At 47.2% G+C, this 27,823-nt stretch overlaps 1 protein-coding gene across 2 annotated transcripts; it reads right to left on the minus strand.

Annotated features, from left to right (window-relative positions):
- Positions 1-294: 294 nt before the first annotated feature.
- On the minus strand, positions 295-27,007 carry GPR20 (G protein-coupled receptor 20). Of its 2 annotated transcripts, XM_065054494.1 has the most exons (3): positions 26,855-27,007; positions 11,643-11,739; positions 295-1,623 (listed from the first exon to the last, which is right to left on the minus strand). In XM_065054494.1, exon 3 carries the CDS (start codon positions 1,600-1,602, stop codon positions 550-552), a length of 1,053 nt encoding a protein of 350 aa, XP_064910566.1. In that variant the 5' UTR covers positions 1,603-1,623; positions 11,643-11,739; positions 26,855-27,007; the 3' UTR covers positions 295-549. The 2 variants fall into 2 exon arrangements, with proteins under 2 accessions (XP_064910566.1, XP_064910567.1); XM_065054495.1 differs by lacking the exon at positions 11,643-11,739 and having other exon boundaries at positions 26,855-26,977.
- Between the last annotated feature and the right edge of the window lie 816 nt (positions 27,008-27,823).

The following is a 27,823-nucleotide window of genomic DNA, read 5'->3' on the forward strand; positions in this document are numbered from 1 at the left end:
GACAGGAGACTTTACTGCTTGACTTCATCTTCTCTTCCCTCAGAAGCTCTAGACTTTTTCAGAAACAAATGAGTATTAACTAGTGAAAGGTGGGTTAGAATACTTTCTTTCCCACTCCATTGGCCTCTATCATCTTTGTAGTGAACAGCTTTGTAGTGAACATCCCTCTTATCCTTTACTCTTAAGCACATGCCCAAGGCTCAAAATCTTTCATAGAAAACAGATTTCTTGCTAAGTCATCCAAGGAGCATCACATTACAATGTCAAACACAAAAAGAAAACCACAGTCAAGAATTTGTTGCTAGCAAAATGTCTGTATTAAAATACAAAGAAAACTTTCCTGTTGGGAACAGTAATTAAAAGACTGTCTTTCGTATTGGTACTAACAGCATTGCAAGTTCAGTTTTCCAAACAGACCATAGGGTTCCACCTCTGTCATTCTGAACCTCGGCCTAAAAAACAAGGAGGTCAAAGAATAGTACTGTGCATCCTAGAAATATTCCAGCATCATTACTCTGGCTTACTGCAGCTTGTCCCCTCAGATGTGGGTTATATCTGGACACTGCTTGGTGATGGCAAGCTCACAGGCCTTGCTATTGTGTTTGAGAAAGCGATGATTGCGTTGGAGTTCTTATTTGTACCCAGGATGTCCACACTGCTTTGCTGTGGCTCGGTTTTCCTGAAGATATTTTTCATGGTTGACTGGAAGTTATTGGTGACGAAGCAGTAGACGATGGGGTCCATGCAGCTGTTGAGGCTACTCAGAGTCACTGTCACATGGTAGACAAGGAGGCTGACATCGTGGGGCATGTCTGGGTTGATGGCGATTGCTACCTGTCGCACGTGAAAAGGAGTGAAGCAGATCATGAAGATGATGAGGACGGTGATAAGGAGTTGCACAGCCCTCATTCTCCTCTCCCGACTCTGGTGCATGAGGCTGGGCTTGGACAGAGCACACATAATCCTGGTGGTGAAGAAGATGATTATGATGAGGGGGAAGAAGTACTCGCAGACCATCAGGACCAGAATCTTGGAGAGGCAGCATGTGGCAAACTGTATAGCTGTGGTCAGGATGGAGAAAGTCACCACAGTGGCAAAGATCCAAATGAAGACACAGATGCCCTTGGCACAGGTGGGGTTCCTCCATTTACGTGAGGCCTCCACCTGTACAATTGCCAGGTAGCGGTCAACGCAGATGCACGTCAAGAAGAGAATGCTGCAGTACATGTTCACAAAGTAGCCAAAGATGTGAACCAGGGAACAATTCAGGCAGTCCCCTGCACTGTAGAACATGATGATCCGGACAGGCAAGGAAAAGCCCACCAAGAGATCAGTAACAATCAAGTTGATGGTGTAAATAACAGAGGTGGTTTTTGTCTTAGTACGGAAGCAGAAGACATACAGAGCCAAGCTGTTCAGCACGACACCCACCAGGAAAATGATGGTGTTGACCACCATCAGGGCAACCCACAGGCTGTAAAATTCCATGTACAGTTCATTATCAGGGTGGATGAACTTGGAAAACAAGTAGATGTTGGAGCTGGGTTGCTGGGTGGAGTTGATAGAGTCAAGGGCTGGCAGCTGGGTTGAGGAGGTCGGCATGGTCACTGACTTCCCAGTGATCTGCAAGAAAAGAAACAGAGATATATTGATGTCAGCATTCCTTAGGGCTCAAAATATTGTCACCTAAGAACATCTTAACCAATGTATTTGTACATCCTCAGTAGTTATATATATTGCTGTACTCTCTGAGTGTCTCATCTGCCACTATATGATTACCATTAATTGTTATGAAATTACCTGAGTTTATAACTGCTGTCTTCCAAAACAGATGCGTGTTTTGGAGAAGACACACACAATCCAGACGTCAAGTTTCTCTTTCTCTGCCCTGTGAAAAAGTGGTTTTAAGGCCTGAACTAGAACAGAGATGTGAACTATGCTGAGGGCAGCAAAGGATAAGGGAAATTCGAGGGACCTACACACGGTCATGTTTGGGCCAGCTGCATGGCAAATGGCCCAGAGAAGTAAATGGGGTTGCTGAAGCCAAGCATGGTGCGTTGGTGCTCATGGAGGGCACAGGCCAGTTTCTCCTGTGGCAGGAAGGGCCAGGCCAATATAAGGCTCCTAGGAAGTCTGTTTTCCTGAACATGGTGCTTATTCTTTTGAGTCCTTCCTCCATTGGAGCAGCTTCTTCCCAGCTGAAGGCTCTTCCTGCCCTACCATGGGAGCAGGATAGTGCTGGCAGCCAGAAGACGTTTGCCCAACCTTTTGGCACAATCATAGCCCCAGCATCTGACTCCTAAAATATCACATCCCTTCCCTTGGCCAGGTGATCCCATTAGAGAGTTACATGCAGCAGCATTTTCAGGAACTGTAGGACTTTCCTGAAGTCAAAGGATGGCTGAATTTCCAGGAAAGCACAAGCAGGTTGTATGGCATCTTCTAGAGACCTGCACTTCACTGCAACAGCAGTTGGGAGATTTCAAACCAAGGATGTCAGCTGCTACTCCTGCCAGGATTTGACAGTTTAATTTGCAAATCACTCCTGACTTATACACTATTTTAAACTGATTTGTGTATTAAAAAGATATCTATAAAAAAAGCCCAATATATACAGAGACTTGTCTGGTTTCAATAAAAATAAATGGTTGAAAAATGTCTGGAATATCTCAAAGTGGCCGGGCAGGACTTCGAGGTTAAAAAAAAATCAGCTTGAATCAGCAGAGAATGATGCTGAAAGACTTGAGTTATGAGCATTTGAAATTGCTGCTACCAAAGAGCCAAGTGTGGAAGTGTAGGAGACGAGGAGCTGCAAACACGTCTTGCAGTGCTCCCAGGAATTGCGATGCGCCCAGGCTGCGTGTCTCAATGACGGAGGCTTGAGTTGCTGAAGGACTCTGGAGATCCAGTGGCTCCAAGCATGCCCCATCCTCTGGCAGCTGGCTTTCTGCCTGCACTAATCCTTTTTGCTGCTTACGGGGATAGGGAGGATGGCCCGAAGGTGTCTCATTGCCCGTGAGATGCTTCAAGCTGTTGGAGGAAGCTATCTAGGTCAGAAGACTTTCAGTGTGAAGTGGGTCCTCAGGAGAGTTCCTGCTGGCCAAAAGCAAATCTTTTGCAGGCACAGTCCCAGCTGGGTCCAGAGAACATCACAGCAGCTCTGAGCCTGCCTGACGAGTGCCAAAGACTTTTCCTGCCCAGCCACCAAACTTGTTGGGCTAATGAACTACAAATCCCTTCTAGCTGTAATTCTTAAGCTCTTGAACTCCTCTGCACCTACTGACAAAAGCAGAAGGCTTCCAGCTCTCTGGAATAAAGATCTGGGGAACCGAGATTTGGGAGAAGAGTTTCCCAAGTCTCTGTGCATTCACTGGATGCAGCACTTCTGATACATCTCACCAGTGCTGAGCAGAGGGGAAGGATCAGCTCCATTGACTCGCTGGCAATGCTTCTCCTAAGGCAACCCAGAATGCTGTTGGCCACCTTTCTCACAAGGCTGCATTGCTGGCTCATGTGCAGCTTGGTGTCCACCAGGACCCCCAAGTCCTCTGAAGAACCACTTTCCAGCTGTTTGGCCTCAGGTTGCACTGGTGCATTCTTCCCATCCTTGTAAAGCCTCTGCTGGATCCTCTCCTGTCCTTCAAGGTTCCCCTGAACAGAGTGCTCCCAAACTGGACACCTCACCAGTGATGAATCGGTAGAGGTAATAACTCCTCTCCATCTGCTGACCATGAATCTTCTAATGTGTCACAGTATGTACTTTGCCTTGTCTGCAATAACTGCACTCTGCTTGCTGCTTCTCTTTCAGCCCAAGATCCACCGTAACACCCGTGTTCTTTTCAGTAGAGCAGTTTCCAGCCTGTACTGGTGAATAGAGTCCTTTGATATGGCCAGGCAGGCTTCTGTGGAGGACTGAGTGACCTTAGTGTGAGTGCTTTCCTGCTTCTTCTCACTTTGGAGAGGTCTAGGAATGAAGTATGTTTGGTAAATGGTCAACTTTCAAGATCCAGTGTCCTCATGGGATGTTACAGTCTAGTCATGGTTACTCTATATGGTTCATTCAAGCCAGGAGAGCTCAAAGCAGAACATTTGTTGGGTAAAAGCAGAGATTAGGTCTGAGAATTTAGAATATTTGGTGTGATGTTCCCTCTGGAAATTCTTGGTGAAGTGACTTTGCCATCATGATGGAGCTTAGGTTGGTTGGCCTGGAGTCTGGTGATGGCTCTAGTTTCTTCTTGCCTCTAATCTATTCTATGGAAGTGGTGTGAAAGAAAAAGATGTTTTTTAATATCCTTGAACTTGGAATGATGTTTATAATGAAATGGCAATTTGTTCTGTTTAGGTAGCTACTCGAGCTCAAGTAGTTGAATTGTCCATTGAAATGGCCAGTGTTCAACCATAAAGCCCTCCTTAGATCAAACCCAGTGCCAGATTATGCTGCAGGTCTGCAATTCCAAAGCCTGGGATCACACCACCTGTAACGTCCCAAAGAACTTCTTTGGCAAAGAGGAGCAATCCTAATTTCTGTCCACTTTTGCGCTTGGGCCATCTCCAGCAGCAACCGGACCTTGGAGTATCTTGTGTTTCAGGAATGACCAGATTACCTCACCCTGCACTGGTGGCAGCCAAAGTAGCACACGTGTTCATATTATTTTGTCTGGGTCTGGATGAGCCTTCAGACTCCTGGGAGAGATTCTTGTCTCTTTACATTTGTGCCAAGAACGTGATCAATGAATAACAGGAAAAACTGGACCCAAGACTGGCTGAAGGTAGTGGAATTGCAAAGTCTGGCACTTGAGAAAGATGCATGAAGAGGATGCAGAATGCTGGCCCACTTTCTAATGATTTTCTAATATTCTCACCATCTGATCTTCTCTGTTTGTTTGTATCACTCTTTAATTACAAAAACAAACTGAAATGAGCAGATGCCTGGATCTGCTCCCAGATTCTCTTTGCAGATGCTTTCAAGAGGAGCACTACATAAGTCACTGCACCAGTGAGAACCAAGAAATAAAGACTTGGTTGCCCCTTGAATGCAGTGTAAGCTTTTATATCTGTATTCATTCAGGTAGTCGAGCAAGGGGACAAGACAAAATCAGCCATGCTACCTCTTATCATGCCCTGGAGTGTATTGAGCTGTGTATGCATTTGTCTTCTTTTTTGTAATTCTAATGTACTGGTTGTTTTCTCTGATTTTACATCTTGCTAGTAACTTGCCTCTGAGAGATTTTTCTTCAGGCTCAGATCCTTTATCATGAACACCTGATATTCATCTTATATTTTTCCTTTCTTTCCTCACTGAAATCGGTAACTCAAAATGCACTCAGATGTTCCTCATCCTCACAATGCTACTGAGGTGCTTTACAGACTAATAGAAGAAGGATCCCCTGAGTACAGTCCATATACAGAAATCAAAATCATCAGCATATACAGTGTGATGGCTTATACAGTCACCTCTTCCACTGAGCCCCACGTGCAGTGAAATAAACTCCAGATATAGTAAACAGCTAAAAACTAGGTAGCATTTTGTTTGTCAGATTGATTATGCAAGGAGGAGCTGAACTAGAGTTTGTGTCTTTTCCCAGTCCATCACTGCCCTGTCTGAACTCAAAATCCAAGCAAATACATGAAAGAAGTCCCAACAAATTTAATTAATTTTGGAGATTTCCTCCCTGAAAGGCTGTGGAAAAACTGCCTTTTCGGCTGCAGTGGGAAAAGTCTCCTAATCAAATTGTTACTGATGGATATTTGGTTGAGTGGCCTTTTCCTGTGTTTGTGGGACTGCCCTCATCTCATGTCTCACAAGCAGAAGAATGGAGAGCTGGACTGGCAAAGCAACAACATTCCTCTGAGTTCTTTTAACGAGATGGAGCTGGACCAAACCCCCTGGTTCACAGCTACTAAGTGTTTTTCCATTGTGGGTCTCCAAGCACTCGACAAAGGTGTGTTGCCCCATTTTGCAGCGCGCTGAACAAGGCACAGAACAGCAGCGTGACCTCGTGTCCGAGGAAAAGCAAACATTTCCAAAGATTCCCAAGTCTGCCACCCCCACCCCTATCACAAAAATTATACCAGGTTTCTCTCTCTGCCATCAGAAATACTCATGCAGGTGTTAGAATGAATCCGTTCAGCTACATGTAGCTGCATATAACAGCCAGCGGAGGTCATGGCTAAATACAAGAGGAGTTTTGCAGCCTCTGCAAACCTTTATTTTCTTATTTTTAATGCAATTTATTGCTTGCATCTCTGGCATGAACTCATGCAGAGCTACAAGAGCCACAGTCACCTTTGCTTACAGAGTAAGGAACCCTTGTTCTAAACCCCTTCCTAAAATCTTTGAAGAGTTTGGAGCTCAGCCCTCTTCTTGCCTATTTTAGCTCTCAGACCCCAGATTTCCATGCAATCCCTGTTTCCTGGAGCTGGCAGTCTCCAAAGCCCAAGATGGGTAAACATGAATCCTTGTGAGCGCTGTCTGACAGTGCCAGTTGGCTTATGCTGTTATATTATACCTCTCAGGCTGCATTTTGTCTGTCTGGCTGTGAGACTGTGGGTAGTATTTCCTTAAAAGTACAGCAGGCATCTGGGTAGAAACGGGATAAGGGGAGGGATGGGGACTGGAAGTTGACCTGGTTTCTGATAAAGGTCTCTGCTCAGCACTGGGAGAGGGGGACTTTCTCTGAAATATGTTCTCATTGTTGCCTGACGCAACCAATTCCATCACTCTTGGGCCAAATAGGAAACAGATGGTTGTTGTGCTGAAAACAGGTCGTGCAGCCTCTTCCCTCGCTCGCTTGCTGCTCGGCATCACTTCTTCATTTACCATGGGCAGCTCAGTGCTATATTTGCCCAAGCAAGGTATCCATAACCATCCTGTATTCCATTCCACCCAAATTTTTGCTTGGTGTCAGCCTTAAGCCTCACCCTCCACTTGCTGAAGTTAATAGGGTTCGTTTCCGTAACCCAGGGGACTTTTGGATCGGTCTCAGCATTTCAAGTAGTGAGATACAAAACAAAAGGCAGGTCAGGCAACTGAGCTTTGTCCTAACTGCTTTCCAAAAGTCTTATTTATTGGTGTGTGCAGATAGCATCTCAGTGTGCGGACCCAGAGAACAAGAGAGCCATGCACCCTGACTGGGAAGATTAAAAGGACATTAACAAGTGAGGGTGAGCGTTATTTAGTATAAACAGCTTCAGCTTTTCTCATCTCCCTGTCCTGAATCAGAATATCTGATATGGGAACCTGGCTCCTCTATCATCCCCCCATCTCCCTTACCATGTCCTACCTGCTGGTGTTACTCTGCTGCCTGGGATGACAGCAGCATGTGTTTAGTTTTGCAGCCTTTCTGTGTTTAAAGTTCCCTGGGTGATTTATCCTCCTATTTATAAATGAAGGGTTAAACCCACTCTCTTTTCAATTTAAATTGTGTGATTCTCCTGGCAAGCTCTCACTCAACTCTGGCTCAAACTGGCCAAATATGGTGTTTTTGTGCATGTCGAGGACCTTGCCCTATACGTGGTAGAGCTTGTTCTGTGCTCCTCATGCTCAGCCTGGGGAGGGTGTGTTTGCTGGCAGTGGGAACTGAGGGAGAAAGGGAGAGAAAAAGAATTAATATAGCTGCTGAAGGTGAAAACCTGGCTCCCGTTTAGCCCTGAGGCTCTGAGATGGGAGCTAATGTCCGGAGGAGAAATATCCCACTCTAAAGCAGAAATTTAACTATTCCCAGGGTGGGAAAGATCCCATATTTTTGGGAATCAAATCTCTGCTCTCACTTGATTCCTAAGCATTGATGTCCCCTAGAAGCCTCAAGGTCTGAGGGCAGCTGGACAGAGTTGGATTATTCCTCCCCCTCCAGTACCATGGGAAAAAAAAAGGCGATTTGGAGACACAAAACACATGGTCTTGTGAGCGTCAGTTTAAATGACACCTGCTTTCTTATGGTTTTGTGTCTTGCAGTGGCTTGCAGGGTTGAATGAATGCTTTGCCCTGGTCGAGATGCTTATTATAACTTTCTCCCATGTGGACACTTGGCTGCTTTAATGAGCACTCACGTTCCAGCTCTTCCCTTGGCTCTGACACTTGTTTGACTTTCTCCTCTCTCTGCTGCCTAATTTCCTGAAAACTGAGGTGATCTTTCCCTCCTGCCAAATTTTGGGTGAAATTAGCCAACAGATTGAAAAACATTAAGAGGACGGAGGAAATTAGAGCTGACAAACATACAAATAAGCACAGAGAGTGATCCTAGTTTCCTCTAATTGAACCTGCAAGGAGTTTGCAGCACTCACTACCACATGTCCTTCCATTTAGGCCTTATTCCCTGCAAATTCACAGTTGCTTTGGCATTGAAACACTGCAAACAGGGCTGGATGGCCTTGTTTTTGTTTTGTTTTAAAGAGAAAGCATTGTCTGCCTTTCATTGTTTTCCTGAAGTGAATTAAGTTCAGATTTACACCAAATAATATCTTTCTCATGGCAGAATCAGCCTGACTGGGGACAGTGGATAGCAAATTGCCCGGTGTCTGCACTGGTCAGCCATGGCATGCTTGCCCACATGTAATGAAGAGCATGATGAACAGCAATTCCTGCTTTATCCAGTGGTTTGAATGGTCACATGCTGAATTACATGGTCTGGAAGGAGAAAGGTGTAAACTTACTTTGCACAGTAGCAAGAAGGATTAAACCCCCCCTACTGAATTTTTAATCTCTATAGTTCCCATCTGGCCAGAGGAAAAACTTGGATGTCCAGTTCCTGGCATAGCCAGGGGTTGTCCTTTGAGTCATGTAGGCAATCACAGGACAAGGATGTGTGGAGATCAATGCAATATTGGTTGTTGAGCTGGTGTTGGTGATGTGCTCTTGGGCCATTTGCCTCCTGCCTCGTGCCCAACTAGCCTACATGTGGTCCTTCATCTCCAGTGCCCTCCTGTGGGTGGATGATGAGTATTGCCGGGATGCCTGGTTCCGTTTGGGGTAAGCAATTGCCTGTTGGTGCTCAAGCAATGCTTTAGTCCAACAGATCATCCTAGGCCATGAGGGATCATTGCCAGAGAGAAGAGGGAGAGCACAGCTCTCCAACCTGCATTCCTCTTCTTCACAGAGCAAAGTGACCCAGATGGAAGGGAAGCCACTTGGCTTGGCCCAGATGCCCACACTCTATATCTAGGCTTGAACCTGCTGCTTAAAACCAGGTGACGGATCACCAGCCCTGGACGCCTCAGAAACAATCTATTTAAACCTTGGGAAGATCTGCATGGTCCTCCTGCAGCCCTGTCCTGAGCACACGTGGAAAATATGGAATGAAGCTCCCAAAGATACACAGAGCAGGGGATTCATGTGCTGGCAGATTTCTTATGAGCTTATACCTTCTCTATACCTGTTTGCAGCAGTAATGCCACAACCTGCAAGAGAAGGAGCACAGATATACCTGTACAAACAAACAAGAAGTGGGACTGTACATTCATTGCCTCTCTGTACGTGAAAATGTGCACCCAAAGCAGAGGTGGGTGCCCAGGTGTCCCCCAGCACATCTCTAGTGATGCTTCATAGTACTGGTCACCTTTAAGTGCTAATAAAGGGCTTACAACTCTGCTTTCTTGTTTATACCACGCTGAAAAGTCCCCCTTAAAGTTTAACCATCTACAATGCCTTATTGATACCACCTTTTTTTCCTGTCCCTCTTTTCTGCATTGCCAGATCTTGGCCTTGGAGTGACAGAAATATAAAGTGTCTTGGTGAACGCTCTATAAATCACACTATTAGCATTTAAAAGACCAATATCTCGTAGCCTGTCAGGGCTAGTCCCAAGTGCCATTTGTCACAAGGGAGCACAGAGAGACATCTCTGCAGTAGCTGCTGTGTATTTCTAGCTCTGATACACTAAGAGAAATCAGAACATGACCTCCCATGTGTATCGCTCTCTGTCCTTTATGTATGAGTATAACATGAAGGGGAAGCTTATATTGTCAGGAGAAATTTGTTTCCAAGATGATTTAAATTTTTTTAAAGGCTGGATCTGGAAAGAAACATGTGGATTTGAAGTTTTATAGGTCCAGCTGGTAGAGACGGATTTGTGGCTGTCTTCTTGGGAGGTTGTAACAGTAGAAGAGAAATGCATTTGATTTTATTTGGGTTACAGTAATACATCTAGTACTTCAAGGGTGCCTGGGACCAAGTGCTAGAAATGTCAGTTTGGAATAACAGCTATTGTGGCTGTGTACAAGAAGAACCCTGCAGTAAAAATTACCATATAGGTGCATAAAGGAACTTTGCAGGCAAGTGTAAAAAACATTGCAGGACATTAAACCGAGCAACATTTGGCCTGTGCATTGCCGCTTGCTTTCAAAAAGCAATATTTAAATTGCAAATTTAGCAATCTTTGAGCATTTTTCTCTCCTTCTGCCTTCAGCTGCCTGCTGGTTCTGTCCTTTGGCAAAAAGCCTGAGAAGGACAGTGGGGGAAGAGGAGTGGCAGAGGTTGGTTGTTGAGGAACACCTGGGGTCCTGCATGGCCCAGGGATGCGGGACAGGAGAGGCAATGCTCGCACCTCAAGGAGCACAGAGAATGAAGGTGACACAAATGCTGGAAGAGATGAAAGGGTGATGCATTGAGGAGAGGGCTCTGGTGTCCCATGAGCATCAGACCAGCCCACCATGGATACAGCTTTGTAGCCCAGAGCTCGCTTCAAGTTTTGCTGCTCTGTTAGCTTTGGAGAGAAACTGAGGCACGGAGCTATTCCTGGGCTTGGCCCAGGGAACACAGTGCGATGGGAGACCTGGTCAGAGAGCAGACTGTTTCTCTGAGGCATCCCAGGATGGAAAAACAGACCTTAACCCTTTGGGAGACTGGTTTCTGCAGTTTCCTTTGTTAAGCACTGTTCTACCAGTGCTTTCACGGATTTGTGAGTTTTGGATTTTCCAGGTTAACCTGGAAAACCTTTGAGCTTTTAGTGGATGTGCCTCTATGAAAGCAGGGGGCTTTTCTGAAGGAGCCTAGTTAAGGACCTTGGAAAGGTTCTGTTTCTCCTTAGACTGACCCAGCAAGCAGATTCAGAGAAAGAAAACAGCATCTTTTTCCTAGAGCTCAGTTTGCACCCTACTGCACAGCCAAACAGAGGTAAAACATCCCCAGTCACAGCTCACCCTGTGCCAGGTAGTGCCCTGTCTCTTCTCCTGGCTTCTGAAACCTGCCTGAATGCATTTCCCCAAAATTCCATTATGCCTGGGAATACACAGAAGCAAACAAAACATCACCCCACACCTCACAAGAGCTTTTCAATGGGGGAAAGCCAGCACCTTCACACACTTTTCATCACCCTTCATCTCCTCGGGAAACAACCAAATCTCGCAGCACTGCCCCAAGACCCAAGAGCAGAGAAGCTCATAGCCTGGATCTCCAGGTTGGGCACCTGATGAACTTCCACACCTGCTGCATGGGCAGAGACAGGAACTTCCTGAGCTGCTCATGTGTTTGGAGCAGGACCCTCTCACCACCATCCCTGCCAGGACTCTCTTCTTTACACTGTGGATTGAGGGTCTGGTCACCCACTGTCGCCTCTCCCATCCCATGCCCCCCCTTTCTCTGTAACCAACATCCCAAAGCATTCACTGCAACGGTCCCTTTATTCCTCCACGACAGACAGACTTACCTCTGGCCCGATCTCCCTTCTACGTTAGAGGAGCTGCCGGTGTGAAAATTTCCTCGTGGATCTGAATGCTATCACCCCAGGAAAGAGACATCTGTTCCTACAAGCAGAACAACTGGAGTGACTACAGAATAAGAAGAAATGCCTAATCTCTGTCTCGCGTGCTCTCTCTCCCCCCCTCTCTTCTAAATATAGCCTTGCAACTAATGGGAAAAAATACACACTACCAAAAAAAAAAAAAAAAAAGAAAAAGAAATTTCCACTTGTCTTTAGCGTTCAGAATTTCTCCTCAAACATCTGGCTCCTTGCCCTAAATCTCTCTGAAATTTATGAAGTGCTGGAAATGCTAAAGAAGCCTCCAGCCTTCCTCACGGTGCTAATGCCTGAACTTCTCTAGTAAACTAAAACTGATGTTACTGTGCTCCCCTTGTCCCCTCCCCAGGTCAGTTTTCCTGTGTGTCTGTGGGAGCAAAATCTCTGTGCTGAGAACTCACCATTGCAATGCCACTATGTGACACAAGAGGAAAACACCTCTCTTTTCATCGTCCTGATATGAATTAGGATTACACAGAAGCATCCCTGGCAGTTGCAAGGTGCTGGACCAAATGCCACAAAGTCTGTGACATGCTTTGAGCCAGTCCAGCTGTCCAGACCCTGAGAAGAAACCTGGCACTGGGGGACAAAGGGTGACCCTGCAACTTCAGTGATGCTCTGGCTGCAGTCATTTGGGAGAGGGGTTAATAAGATCTGTCCAAGGACTGGGCTGAAGTGGATGAGCATAGATGAGTCAAAGGTGGAAACAGAGAGTCTGAGGTTTCACAAAGGACGCCCCCAACATGTCCCTCCATCCTCACACTGCCCTTCCCTACTGGTGGTGGGGTCATTGTGGGTACCAGGTCCACCTCAGAGTGGAGATTTGAGTGTCCCATCACCCTCGGCTGCATGAGAAGAAACTGAGATTGGGTGAAGCGTAATAAACTATCACATTGTTGAGGTGGGTTCAAAACTTGTGACCAGATCAACTTTCAAGTTGTCTCTGCTGATGAATGCTGTAAAGACTTAAATCTCCCAAATGCCCCAAAGTCCTACTTCATGATAGGATATTTCCTTCTCTAAACTGGGTACAAGAAAGCCATCTTTTGTGGGGCTTGCACAGATGTTATCTCCCGGAGGGTTTACAGTAGCTTTAGAGGTCCCTTCTGGGAATAAAGGCAGAAAAAAACAAAATGAGGAGTTGCATCAAATGTAGTTGTTTAGAAGGACAAGGAGGGTGGATGCTGGATTTTAGTGTCAGCCCTGGACTGCTCTGTTCTCTCACCCTTTAGATAAAGGCAACACTGGTGCCAATGCAACAAAGATGCAGAATATAGCCCGTCACAACACAACAGGATCAACTGAGAAGCATTGAATTCCAGGTCAAAAGGCCAAATCCATAAATAGAGGAGAGGTAAACTCCACACATGCATGTCTCACTGGAGCACAAACAGTAGCTATGGTTATTAGAGAAGGTTGACCTCATTTTCTGGAATTAGTTTTTCACCCTTGGATCTTTCCCAGGAAGACTGAGCTGATCTTTTTTGTCTGGTTAATTTATTGATTTTCTATTTTGAGTTTCTGTACATCGAGGGGCAGATTCTTCCCCCAATCTCAGGAACATCCTGCTTTGACTTTATGTGTCCCCTGATCCAGGCATCCAGCCTTTCACCACTGACCTCCAGCTCAGGCACGTGCCTGGGCTCTCATCTGCTTTTCCTTATGACTTGGAAAGCAAGTGTGATTGGAAAGTCTCCATGAGTCCTGTCTGGGTAATAACTTTACCTTCACTTCCTTCCATCTTGGGAGTTGAACAAAGGGAAGAACAAAAGAGAAGAAACCAACCTGTGGTTCAATGTTGGGTGGGGTAGATGAACTTGGACCCAGGACGCATTCCTGTGTGATCTGCTCTGGTGAACCTGCTTTAGCAGGTGGGTTGGACTGGATGATCTCCAGAGGTCCCTTCCAACCCCAACCATTCTGTGATTCTGTGATTCTTATTGTGTACGGTGGCAAATGCTTAAGTTCTCCCCAGCCTGTCAACAAAACTTTTGTACTTAGAGAATAGTTCTTTGGAGTTACTAATGCAAGACCGAAAGAAAGAGGAGACTTTTCTCCAGGATGAGATATTGATACCTATGCTCTGTTCACCTGCTCAGGGACTGCCTGGCCCTTCTTATCAAGGACCAACTTGGGTTTGTTCTTCTGCGTGATGCACAAGAGCTTTGTTCCCATCCCTGTGCACAGGATAAGGAGCGCCCTGCACTCCCCCACTATCCCAGCCTCTCCCTCTTTGCTGGATTTAGAGCTAGACTTGGAGTGGCAACAGCTGCAAAGTTTCAAGTTGTGCCTGAGATAGCGCAGAACAGGCCATTTTGGGAAGCAGATGCTGCTGTTAAGGTGGAGAAGGCACGTCCGGGCTCGGGGCCATGCTTTGTCCCAGACGCGGTTCCCACACTCGACTTCAGGAGGATTTGCAACCATAGCTGATGAATGAAGAGCTTCTATCGTCTCTGGATTTTCAGTCGTTTATCACCCTCCCAAAGGGAGGAAGAAAGGACGAAAAAAAAAGTGAAGCTTTAGTAAGTGGAAAATTTTCAAGCTTGTTTGCTGGATATGCAACAGGATTAAATATTGCGGTGAATGTCTTGAGACTGTAGGTGGAAGAAGGTATTGACTCAGCTGGAATTAGCACATAGGAGAAAGAATGGTAGTCACAGCAGGGAAGGGTGCTACTGGTCCATAATAATTCGTAGCGATCCCTTAACCATGCCATGTAAAACAGGGATGGGACAGGGCTCCATTTAAAAGTCTTCTGTGGCACAGTGCAGCAAAGCAGGACGCCAAACTGCTCTGAAGGAGGTTGACGGAAATCTGATACCACATGCAACCCAGGGGAAGATGTCTTCTCAGTTTTTGTCAGGAGAATGGTATATTTTTCCAGTCCTATTCAAAAATTGTCTAATCCTAGAGTAGTTTGGGTTGAAAGGGACAGTTAAAGCTCATGTAGTCCAACCCCCTGCAATGAATTGGGACATTTTTACTCAGCTCAGGTTGCTCAGAGCCCCGTCCAGCCTAGCCTGGGATGTCTCCAGGGATGGTTCATCCACCACCTCTCTGGGCAACCTGGGCCAGTGTTTTAGCACCCTCACTGTAAAAAATTTCTTTCTCATGTCTAGCCTGAATCTCCCCTCCTTTAGTTTAAAACCATCACCCCTTGTCCTACTGCAACAAGCTGGGCTAAAAAATCTGTCCCCATCTTACTTGTGGGCCCCTTTTAAAAACAGAAAGGCTGCAACAAGGTCTACCCAGAGCCTTCTTCAGGATGAACACCCCAACTCTCTCAGCCTGTCCTCACAGCAGAGCTGTTCCATCTCTCTCTTCGTTTTTATGGCCTAAAAAGGGAAACTGAGTGTCCTTTCATCCTCTGATGCAAGGAAGGAGATTGAGATTGGGCACCGTGTAACAAACTATTGCACTGCTGAGATGGGCTCAAGGCACATGGCTGGATCAGCTTTCAAGATGTCTTTGTTGACCAACTCTGTAAGGGCTTAAAACAGAACCGTATGTCTGAAAATGTGTTTTTTTTAGGAAATTGAATCTAGGCTCTGTTACACTGAACAGCTCCTCACAAAGGAATTGTCTTCCTCGGCGGTGAAGGAGAGGTTCAACCCAAGGTCTTGGACCCAGACCCAATGGAATCAGGGCTCAAAAAACTGAGGAGCTTTTACCATGACTGCATGGGGGTACTGAAGAGTGGAATCCTCACTACATGGAGGACACTGAAGGGTGAGATCTTTACTGAGCTGTCTGGGAAACCTTTTTCTTTAATCAGTGGCTTCAAAGGAAGTGAATTTATATGCCCATAGAACACTTCAGTTGAGCATTCTCCCGTTTTCCCTCCAACACACATGTTCCTGAGACATTTTTTCACTACCTTGCTCCTGCACCAGGAAGCAGAATAACCAGAAGGAAAAATGGGAGCAAGTGATGCCCATGGTCATAACAAACACACAGGAACACAAGCCTGTCCTCAGAAGACTGCTTGAAGGGAAGGTTGCCCAGCTGATGTAGGGTCGATGGAGAGGCAACAGTAGAAGAGGCTCTGCTCCCTGCCCTGTGAGTAAACCTTTTGTTGTGCCAGATAAAGTTAATAGCATGGAGAAGAGTCTACATCCATTTTATCTTCCCCAACTAGTCTTCCTTCTAGAAAAATCTACTCCAGAAGATCTCCAGGCCTTAATAAGTTCTAGAAAACACTCATATGTGTCCTTACGATATTCACTGCCCGTGTGCCCTAAATTCTTGATTCTCTACACTCTCAAGGACTAACATGGGATACTGTGAATCAGATGCAGAACTGACCCAGAGAATTAGGTTGGTTCTTCTAGACATACCAAGGGTGGAGAAGTTGCTGTGCTGGACCCCTTTCAGGGGTCACCTTTTACAGAAGATAACTGCCAGGAAAGCATCATATGGCATTTGGTTTAGGGAGAAATCTGTGGACACTGAGACTCTCCCCAAATGTGTAGGAATTTGGGGCTTATGCTTCCTCATCATTAATGAGTGGAATGCACTTTACTGTCCCCTGGAAGGAAAACCTTGGACAGCAGTGTGGGAACGTTGTCAAAGGATGAGGAACAAAACACTGGCTTCTGTCCCAGCCATCCTGCAGATGGTAACAGAGCAGAGCAGGGATCTGGCAGGTGTTGCCTGATGGATGAAATCACCTGCCCAAACTTTTACAGCCCTCTGACAACAGTGAGAAGATGGTATTTGGTAGGAGCAACTTGTAGCTGTTCTGATTTGGTGCAGTTGAGAAGGGCCAGGGAAAACCCCTGACTCCTTGTCCTACATCCAGCTTGGGTCCCGCTTGTGCTGTGGGTGACAATTTACTTGCCAGTGAGGCACAAGGACCTGTGGGCAAGCATGGGAATTTGCTCAAGGGCTGGATTTGACCCTGCAGAACTCCATTTACCCAAGCTGAGTTAAAATTGGCCTCTTTGGGGACAATGGAATTCAGGTGGGTGCAGCAGCCCCATGGCAGAAAAATAAGCTTGGGTGACCACAACTGGGTCTGCAGGGAAAAGGGACTTTACAGGGGACCATGGCTGGGGGTTGCTCCTTATTCCCCAGTCCTGCTCCATCGCCAGAGCAGGAAGGGGCTTCAGCTGCTGGGCTATTGAGAGATCATTCTCTGCTGTTCTCATGGTCAACCAGGTGTACAGTGCTGGGACATCTGGGAGATCAAGGACTCCTTTGGGATCTGAACCCTGAAACATTCATGGTGACTATGCCTAAGGTGGAAGCTGCAGCAGCTCTAGGGAAAGATCAGAGCCTTCTGCACTGAGCTTGAGACAGAATCTGCATCCCTCTCCTGCAATGCTGGGACAGAAAAACCAAAGAGACAAAGAAACATGAAACTCCTTCTCTGCTTGGAGAAGGAGAGCTTGAACCACGGCCACTGGTCATATTCAGCACTCCCAGAGCTGGCTGCCTGACCCTCAGCATGGGCAACAGAGGATGTCATGAGCCATAAAAGATGGTCCAGCTGCCTTTTTAATGGCATCTCAGCAGGGCCCATAGGCAGCTGTACCTACCTGAGGACAGGCTTTTTAGCAGGACCTGTTGTGGTAGGACAAAGGGTGATGATCTTGAGCTAAAAGAGACTCAGAATAGGCATGAGGAATAAATTATTTACAATGAGGGTAGTAAAATACTGGCCCAGGTTGTCCAGAGAGGTGATCGATGCCCCATCCCTGGAAATACTCAAGGCCAGGCTGGACTGGGCTCTGAGCAACCTGATCTGGTTGAAGATGGTAGGGGGCTTGATGAGCTTTGAAGGTCCCTTCCAACCCAAACTATCCTACAATTCTATGATTCTACACCTGACATAAGAAGCTCAGCAGAAAGCAGTTTATGTCCCCTGCCAACTGCTTGAGATCACAAGTGCTTCCCAGTCCTCGCTGAGCTGTCACTTACTGTCCTCAGAGGGCTGCAAAGGGCAGAGGCCACCATGAGCATGTGGCCTTGCCTCTGAACAGGCTTCCCATCTGCGTGTTTGTAAAAGGAGGGAGATTAGACACCCGCCATATGGGAGCCTCGGCTGATGGGATCCAGCCGCCATTTGTCCGTTTGATGAGGGACAGGGAGAGACAAGTGGTTCCCAAATGACGGTCGTGGCTCCTGTTGGGTGACTCATGGACGGGGGAGAAAATACGCAAGAACCAGTTTCCTGCCTGCTGCATATTTGGGAACTGATTTTTCTGACTGTTGCCTCCCCCTCCATTTTTCTCCCAGAGCCATGGCACTTTTGCTGAGCCGCAAAATCTCTGGATGAACCCTGAGATCTCTCTTGGGTGACTGCTTTGGAGTGCATTGGTCCTGCCTGTCTCCAGCTCTTGTATTGCAAAGGGTGTGAAGTCGGATGTGCCCTGTCCTGGTATGAATGTTCCTTGTGGGGGTGTCAGGATCCTTCTTTCCACCCCAGTCTGCCCAGTTCACCACAGCTCTCACAGCAGTGAGGTTTCTGAGAAGGTTCCTCAGTCAAGGCACCACAACAAAATAAGCCACAGAGACCCTTTAGCCACCCAACAAGGCATGTTGTGTCTTGGCTGCCCCTTGTGATCCAACCCGTGCTGGGATCCCTTGCAAGGTCCCTTTCAGACCTTTCTGGACCCCAGCCCCAGATCTGGCCAGCAAACACCTCTCATTCTTTTCTTGATTTTTCTTTTTTTCAAAGTTTCAGGAGCTAATTGCCAAGAACACAATGTCCAGTGTCACAACCTTACTGCAGAGCTCTCCCCATTCCCAGGAAAGTATTTCCTGCCTGATTTGGTTGTTACTGGGCACATATGGACACTGGTGCTTGGAGAGGAAAGCTATGCAGGCTTTGGCATCGCTTGAGCACACGTGCCCTGGGGAGGACAGAGCTGGGCAGAACAGGAGGGCAATGTAGGAATTGGCAGGATGCTCGGCGTGGCTGCACTGGGATGTGGCTCCAGGGTGGTGCCAGGCAGCTCTCAGCGCTCTGCTCTTGTATTTGGGGAGGATGGATGAGCAACGTGGCAGGGCTGAGCCAGAAAACCTCCAATGTGATGTTTGCTGCGCCCTGTGAGGCTGCAGAGGATAGAAGGGGGCATCCATCAACGCATGGCTAGGAGGTGGTGGGGACCTCAGGGAACAAGTCTGGTGCATCCACCTGCTCTGATTTAGCAGCAAGCACAGACCTGGTAAGGAACAGCAGGGTGCTTCCAGGGCCATCTGTCCCATGCCCGGTTTCATTTGCCATACAAGCAGCCCAGGCTGGGAGGCAGGACGTCTATATCTCAGAAAATCTGGTCTTCGGACCCACAATCCTCAAATGGCTTCAAAGAAAGACATCCCCTCCCTACTCTCTGCAAACATGCTAATCCTCTTCTCCGTCCCCTTTGTTCGCCTGGTTTGTAGAGATTCTGACTGGCTCAGGGCAGGGCTGTCTTTTGTTAGACATGCACAGAGCTCAGCGATCCTCTGATCTGGAACAGAGCAGCATAAATCTGATGGATTATAGTAGGAAATGCCACAGTGATGAAAAACCCTATAGGAGCAGGAAGAAAAGAAAAGGGCCCCATTGCGGGAGAAAAAAAATGCCTGCAACCACCCTGCTGCTGCCTGGTTACAAGTGATTCCTAATATTGCTGCCTCTGGAACAAGCTGGTACATTTGCTGACTTTTTTTGCCTGTTATTTTAAAGGGGGTGATTTCCTTTGTGTTTTCAGCTGTTTGGAATTACAGTTCCTGTCCTTGCAGGCAGTCCCTGCTCCTGCGGTGAGCAAAGTGCAAGGGGCCTCATTGGGGACAAAGAGCCACTTTCTCAGGAGGTGCCTTAGTTTCCCTATTGTTGAAATGACCCCTCTAAGCACAAGGTACAGACAAGCCCTAGGAAATTATCAGGAAGGGGAGGAGGGAATTATGCATGTGATTTAAAGTGGTTTCTTACTGTAAATTGCAGTACCAGAGTAATCAGTTTTCTCTGAAGACAAATGGGTGGGCAGCAGAATCTGGCAGGCACCCTTGATGGTTTTGGTGGGTTTTGCTATAGGATCATGGACACGTTTGTCTCTAAGATGGGGCAGAGGGAACCTGCTGTGGACCTGAGTCAGGTGGAAACACAATAGTTCAGAAATCCTAGGGGATATTTTCTCTGCCTGGGATGAGGTTATAGACCGGAATAGGTTGTCACCATTGGTGGTCACCGGTGTGATCTGGACGATTGGGTGGTGAGGTGGGCTGTGTACTGCCTGAAGGAAAGAAGCCAGAGAGTCGTGGTCAATGGGGAAGAGTCCAGTTGAGGCCTGTATCTAGTGCAGTGCCTCAGGGGGCAGTGCTGGGGCCTGTACTATTCAATATATTCATCAGTGGCTTGGATGAAGGAATAGAGTGACTGTCAGCAAGTTTGCTGATGACACCAAGCTGGGAGGAGTGGCTGACACGCCAGAGGCTGTGCTGCCATCAGAGACCTGGACAGGCTGGAGAGTTGGGCAGGGAAAAATGTAATGAAATATAACAAGGGCAAGTGTAGAGTCTTGTATCTGGGCAGGAACAACCCCAGGTTCCAGTATAAGTTGGGGAATGACCTATTAGAGAGCAGTGTAGGGGAAAGGGACCTGGGGGTCCTGGGGACAGCAGGGTGACCATGAGCCAGCACTGTGCCCTTGTGGCCAGGAAGGCCAACGGTACCTGGGGTGGATGAGAAGGGGGTGGTCAGTAGGTCAGAGAGGTTCTCCTGCCCCTCTGCTCTGCCCTGGGGAGACCACACCTGGAATATTGTGTCCAGCTGTGGCCCCTCAGTTCCAGCAGGACAGGGAACTGCTGGAGAGAGTCCAGCGCAGGGCAACAAAGATGCTGAAGGGAGTGGAGCATCTCCCGTGTGAGGAAAGGCTGAGGGAGCTGGGGCTCTGGAGCTGGACAAGAGGAGACTGAGGGGTGACCTCATTCATGGTTATAAATTTGGAAAGGGTGAATGTCAGGAGGATGGAGCCAGGCTCTTCTCGGTGACAGTCAATGATAGTACAAGGGGTAATGGGTTCAAACTGGAGCACAGGAGGTTCCACTTAAATTTGAGAAGAAACTTCTTCATGGTGAGAGTGGCAGAGCCTGGCCCAGGCTGCCCAGGGAGGTTGTGGAGTCTCCTTCTGTGCAGACATTCCAACCCGCCTGGACACCTTCCTGTGTAACCTCATCTGGGTGTTCCTGCTCCATGGGGGGATTGGACTGGATGAGCTTTCCAGGTCCCTTCCGATCCCTGACATTCGGAGATTCTGTGATTGGTTATCAAGGAGGCCTTGAACATGTCGAGGTGTGGGTAATGATTGGCATAATGGAGGGAAGACCAAGGTCCTACTCCAGATTAGGTTTTAGGGCCTCAAAGCAAACTTTTACCAGGAGAAAAAGCTCATCCTGTCTATGCCAAATCATTCCTTTCCATAATTTCATCTTGTTACCGATAGCTTCAGTCTTTCTTATGTCAGGAGATGCTACGAGGTGCTATTTGACATGCCTTTTGCATTGTCTGGAGGGATTCTTTTCTACAAAAGCAATATTAGATGTAATAAATAGTGTTAAATGGGCTAAAGAAAGAGACATGTGTCTCTGTCTTGGAAAAGGTCCAAATGAAAGCAATGGCAATGACCTGAGGTCCAGCAAACATAATCCACTAGAACAGACCAGGAGAACTGGGCTTGCTTAGTCTGGAGAAGAGATGACCTAAGGCAGACCTGATAACAGGTCCAGAGACATCTGTGGCAGCTTCTCTGGGAATGGTGCAAGACAAGTTCACGTCACAGGACTTAGTTCATTAATACAAATCTGTACTAAATGACTAGCTCGGTTTGTGGTGGTCCAAGTGTACAGACCTCCTTTGGGTAAGAGAAATCTTATTGCTCGTGTCTTCTAGGGCAGGGATGTGTGAATTGCATCCTTGCCCTAGGTAATACAGAGTTAGAGACAGAGCAGCAGCTGGGGCAGATGGAGGATCCCCCCATGGTGCTAGAGCTGCAGGTTAATCCAATGCTGCAACACAACCTAAGTGGCACCTTCTTTCGGGCAAATTCTGCTGGCTTCTTTAAAGCAAAAATCCAGCCTCCTGTGGTTGCTAAACTGGGCTCTGCTTCTTTGAGTGTCTCTCCATTTTCCAAGAAAAATAAACCGCAGGCTCTGTATTTTTAGATATGCCATCTGATCACAGCTAGTCATATATCAGTTGCAATACTGTGAGTCAAGATGCTGAGCTCCACTGCTGAACTCCCTTGGGCATGAACTAGTGGTTTGAGCCATCCTGAGTGTATTAATAAATCAGGGCGTTCAAAATAATCATGTGCTTTCCTAGGTAAGCTGCTCGTGAGGAATCCCACTGTTGGGTTTTATTACTGCTAGTGTCTTAGCGGCTCTGATTCTCTGGCTGAACTTAATACTGTTGTGAGTGGGAGATGAACATCCCTGGTATGAGACAGACCTAATCTAGTCAGGGGTCAGAGGCAGCACGACTCCCTTTCGTTTCCCTCTCCCTCCAGTGATGATGATTCCTGACATCTGCCCATTGCTATTTCAGTCCCGAGTATCCTCTGAGGTGGCTGCCGGTCGGAGAGAACTTTATGGTGGGTTCATGCAACAGTGCGATGTAACAACTCTTTGTGCTGCTGACCTGAATCCATGTGGCTGAGACAGCAGTGGGAAATGCCCGTGCACTACTCCCAACATTGCCAAACCCCTTTGTGGGTGGTGGGAGAAGGGGTGGCTTGGGGGCAGCATGTTTGCCTTGTGCAACTCTGCCCTGTGCAATTCTATCGTATTGCAACTCTGCTCCACAACTCAGCCCTGGACCCGTTTGAATAGTATCCGCTCTACCTGCCTTGCACAACAGTGCAAAAATGTGCAGTTATGTTTCTATTATAAACTTCTGTCCCTCACTGGCTTGCTCCAACTTTCACAAGTCTGTATCTCTAACACCAGCACAGCCCGGAGACAATTTTCTGTGCATTTGATCAAAGCAGCAGGAAGCCTTGAGGCTGACGTGTGAAAAATGGGCTGCCTTGTTCCTGAAAGTTTATTTGTTGAGATACTTCATCACTCTAATGACAACCGATTTATCTACATAATTGGTAGCTGGAGACAGCGTAACACAGCTTGGCAGCCTGGATTTTTCTCAGAGATGTATTGCTTGGCATATTCAACCAACAGGAGCCAGCCTGGCTGCCGGGGGATTGCGACTCTGCAAGTGCCAAGCAGGTGAATCCCAGCATGACAACCCCAGTTTTCCCTCTCCATCCTGCCAGAAGAGGACCCTTGGGATGAGGATGGAATTGTACCCGGCTAAATATGCTGCTAATGAGACTCCTAATTCTTTGGTCTTCCAGCTGAGATGGGTAATGACAAAGGCCATGCTGGCTACAGGGAAGGGCGTGCTCTGTGGGTTCAGTTTGCACTGCCCTTTGGCCAACTCCTGGAGAGTGGACAGACCAGCAAGACAATGCTCATACACCCCACAGAGAGCCCAGGTACCCACTTTATTATGGGTTTGTCACTCTAAGAGGACCCTAGTGGGTTATGAATGCCTGACATGGTCATACAATAGAATCATAGAATCATTTTTGTTGGAAGAAACCCTCAAGACCACTGAGTCCAGATGTGAACCTAACACTGGCACTAAACCATGTCCCTAAGAACCTCTTCTACACATCTTTTTAACCCCTCCAGGGATGGTGACTCCACCACTGCCCTGGGCAGCCTGTTCCAATGCCTGACAACCCTTTCTGTGAAGAATTTTTTCTTAACATCCAATCTAAACTTCCCCTGGTGCAACTTGAGGCCATTTTCTCTTGTCCTATCACTTGTTATTTCGGAAATACTCTGGGTAGGTCCACATGCTCAGAGCTTGGTGCTATTTCCTCTTGCCAATGCCCACCTGCAGCAAATGAGCTACTCTAATGTAAGTGTTTGCAGCTGTTTGTAACCCTAGATAAAACAAAATTTTGGCAAACCTTCATAGCATCCCCACTTCATCTGTGAAGCTAAAGCCTACTTGTGATAGCTTCACTATGGGGCACCTCTCCAATGAGACCCAATTCCATCTCTCCAGGTGCCCCATGGAGAGGGCTGATATCCTCAGCACATGTAAGGAAGGGGAGCTGTCTGCTGGGCCACCCCACTGGGATCTATACCCTGTGTTTGCTTGCCTTAGAGTTATTTCCCAGAGCCCCATCTTTTTGGCAGGAATTTGTACAGAAGGTGGCTGGAGTAATGAAGAGGAGGGGTCATTTGACAGTAAATCTTTTGGCACCAAGGTGGGAGAAGTCATCCTTTCTGTTGTGTGATAATGTCTCTAGTGGTGCTTTTGAGGCTGTTACAGATGAAATACACATCCTTTATGGATTATACATAAAAGATAATAAAGAATTCAGTTCCTCTGTGTCTATCCACTAATGGTGTATTGACCCCAGTAAATATCACGCTGAGATTGAACAGCAGCATCCCTGGTTAGTGTAATCCTGATGGGTGATATCTTTTCTTTGAGTGTCACAGCCAGCTCAGCTGGCCCATCTGACCCACACAGCTTTACTGACCCACTTCGCTCTGGCCCTGGGCTTCACTTTTCTATCCCCCTCGTTCACCCTTCACCTCAGCACAACTACTGCTGTCTCTGGACTTCATCATGCTTAGCTGGACTCTGCCGAGCCTCTCTAGGGCTTACTGGATGGGAAATGTTTCTCTGCAAAGCCGTTAAGAGGGTTTGCTCAGGTGTCCTTAATCAGTCACTGTGAGTGGGAGCAAAATCTCCAGCTAAAAGCTGCAAGTTACAATGCAAGTGTGAAAACTGGAGGAGAGGTAAAAGAGAGAGCGAGAAGAGATGTCAGGGTCCTTACAGTATTTACAGATGGGATTGCTAGGAAGAAACAGATCCTCAGAAGGGGCTGTAGACTTTACCTTAGATGTCACAGGATGTTTGCTAACATGCACATTTAGGTAATATATTGTCTCACCTCCCCCTAAACCTAGCAACTGGGCATTAATAGAAACCTACTATAACAGTCTGTGGCATAAAGGAAAGTCCAAACAATGTGCGCTTTGTGTGTTTGTTAGAGCGTTACTCCCATGGGGGATTTTTGGCTCCTACCTTAACAAGGGCTGAGGAATCTGGATGTCTCTGTTTTTACATGTCGAGACTCACGTCTCCTTAAAGGGTGAGATTTCCCTGAATGTGCTGAGCACCTGCCTGCTAAACATCCCTGTTTATGTGTCTCCAGCCTGTGCAAATATGGATAGCCAAAATCCCACAGCCCTTCTGACAAGGTGGAGTGCAGGGTTCGGTCTTCCAAATGGGGACATGAGGGCAGGATAGCCCACGTCCCTGTGGGAACCACGTCATCCCCAGGGCACGATGCACGCAAGGGGGAGCAGAGCTGCGACGGTGTTGTACGTGCACGCGGTGGGATTTATTGCTCTGTTCAGCAGCCTCCCCCATTCTGCTTGCTCTGTTTCCAGGAGAACGTGCTGTGAGAGTTGTTTCATGTACAATTCCTTTCTTGGCCTTTGCCTCCTTCTTCAAAACAGGGCAAGGAAGACTTGTAGGGTGCTTTTGGCACCTTTATGCTCTGCGGGGAGGGAAGCAATGGTTCCCTGTCTGTATTTTATCTCAATGCACTGGAGAGATGGGGATGGAGGCTAGAGCAGAGTGAAGCAAAATGCACTGAAAATTATTGATTAATGAACTAGCTGCTCAATTGCATTGCTAAGTTGCCATGTGTCCTTATAAGAAAGAAAGTGAGAAGAAGGGGATTTTCTTTCTAATTGCGGGTTAGGAGAGATTTCTGTGCACAAAGATATACAGAAAAGTTTCTTAGTAAAGACCTTTCCACCACAGGAAGGCTTCTGTCCTCACTTGTGCCAGTACATGCTATGACATGGAGGTGATGGGCATTTCTGCCTCCTTTTTTCTGTGTCTGCCCAGCTTTCCTTGGCTCAGTGAGGGATTTACAGAACAAGCTGATATGCAGAATTGCATCTAATCACGGAGGACAGAAGCATTTGCCTTGCTGGTTTTCAATTGGGACTGCCATACACATGTAATAGGGATTAAACTTTACTCCCGCTCTCTTTTCTTTCTGAATGGGGGAGTTTTAGCTTTGCTGAAGGAGCTGCCATTTCAGGAAAAGGGCTGTCTTTTTGCTGAAGAAGAGAAATCGGCCCTGGCATGTGAGAAATGTAAGAAGAAAAGGCTCCTCATGTTACCAAAACACAACTGCAATGAGTGTGAAGAGTTGCATTGCCAATTTGTCACGCTCTGCCACTGAGTATAATTTGTGTAAACGATGGGAGATGCTCTCTATATGATGTACTGCAGCTGGACATGTCTCATCTAGCAGCGACTTACTGATGGAGCTGCAGGGCCATTCATCCCTCTCACCCACCCCAGCTCTGCCCTGGCTACTCCCCCCATTCACACAGCACCCAAAGTAGGGACATTTCCATACTGTTTCCCCGGTGAAAGCTTTCTGCTTCCTAACCCTGTATTATAAAGTTCATTTTGAGGCTTCTCAGAACAGTTTGTCATGACCTGAGTCTAAAAGCTTTGTGTCTATCTCTGCATCTCTGTACAGGGACACTTGCAGGATGTGTATATGTAAATATATATATATAGCTGGACTTGACAAAGGTAGTCAGTATGTGGAAGTATATCAGAAATACTCAGTTTTTCATGCAGAATACCTCAGACAGCTCTGCCTGCCGCCTGCCTTTTACATACAGACATCTATGTGTACCTCACACATGCATCGCCGACTGAGATAACAGGCCAGCACAAATTCACTTTGCATCCAAATGGACCAGTTCCCCATGTAGAAACATCCACATTTCCCTCAATGAGACGTTCTCTTCCTTTGCACCAACCCTAAACTCCCCGACCCTCCTCTACCTCTGCAGCACCCAGCATAGGAGATCCCCCTCTCCAGCACCGTTCCCACCCGTATGGACCCAAACCACATCCAAACCCACGTGCTTCACTCTCGAGGCATCCCATCTGCATCCCTCCAGTCTCTCAGCCCAGCCAGGACCAGAGCATGCTGCCTTCCCCAGCTGCAGCTGATGAAGCTCTCTCCCTCTCCTCCCTTTTCCAAGCCCGAAACGTGCCACAGCCGGTTACTTACACAGCCTGAATGAGAAATCTCAGCTGCTGATCCCTGAGCCCGCTCCCAGATTCCTCGACTGAGTGACCGTGAGCTTGCTCCCCAGTGCTCAGCCCAGCGCAGTGATGATACAGGAACCAGACCTCTTCGGTTTACTTTTACATTGACGTCAGTGTCTTTTCTAGCCTCCACGGCTCGTTTTGGTCAAAGGATGTCTTCAGGGTGGAGGGGAGGGGTCGGAAAGGGAGAGGAGTGAGGACGAGCTGGAGATGAGTTTTTGTGATGTGGGCAGCCAGCCATGGGAGATTTCAGGGGATAATGCTGAAAGAAGGAGTGCTTATGGAGACCATGTTGACCATGGGTGTAGATCATCACCTGGACATGCCCCATCCCTGGAGACATCCCAGGCCAGGCTGGACGGGGCTCTGAGCAACCTGATCTAGGTGAAGATGTCCCTGCTCATGGCAGGGGTGGGACTGGATGACCTTTGGAGGTCTCTTCCAACCCAAACTGTTCTATGATTCTACTCTTCTAGTGTACATTTATCCCTTAGCTGTGCATACCCACTCTGCAGGGACACATTTTTGGGGCATGCACAGGGTTGGTGCTTGTGGGGGATTTGGAGAGTGCCGTCAGAAATTAGAACCTGCTTGTGCTGTTGTTAACACTGCCTTTTTCACAGTAGATGAATCACACCTATGTTTAGGGCTTCTTTCTGGCTGGGAGTGAAGCCAGATTTCTTTGTGTGGCAAAAAAAATTCCAGCAATTCCAGTGTAAGGCTTTCATGCCCTAAATGTTGATAGTTTTCTATTAGGTTGGTGAATGTGATGGGTAGCATGATGCAAACACCTGAGGACTCAAATGTTAAAGCCTCATGCAAGGGCAAATATGGACTTTGCCCCAGTGCTGTTCCACAACAGCAATTAAACTCTTTCTGAGTCATGGATCGCTTTTCTATGATGCTTTTGTCCAGCTCTTAATACAGCTGG

This window comes from Columba livia, chromosome 2 (assembly GCF_036013475.1).
Source record: "Columba livia isolate bColLiv1 breed racing homer chromosome 2, bColLiv1.pat.W.v2, whole genome shotgun sequence".
Taxonomy (NCBI): Eukaryota; Metazoa; Chordata; class Aves; order Columbiformes; family Columbidae; genus Columba; species Columba livia.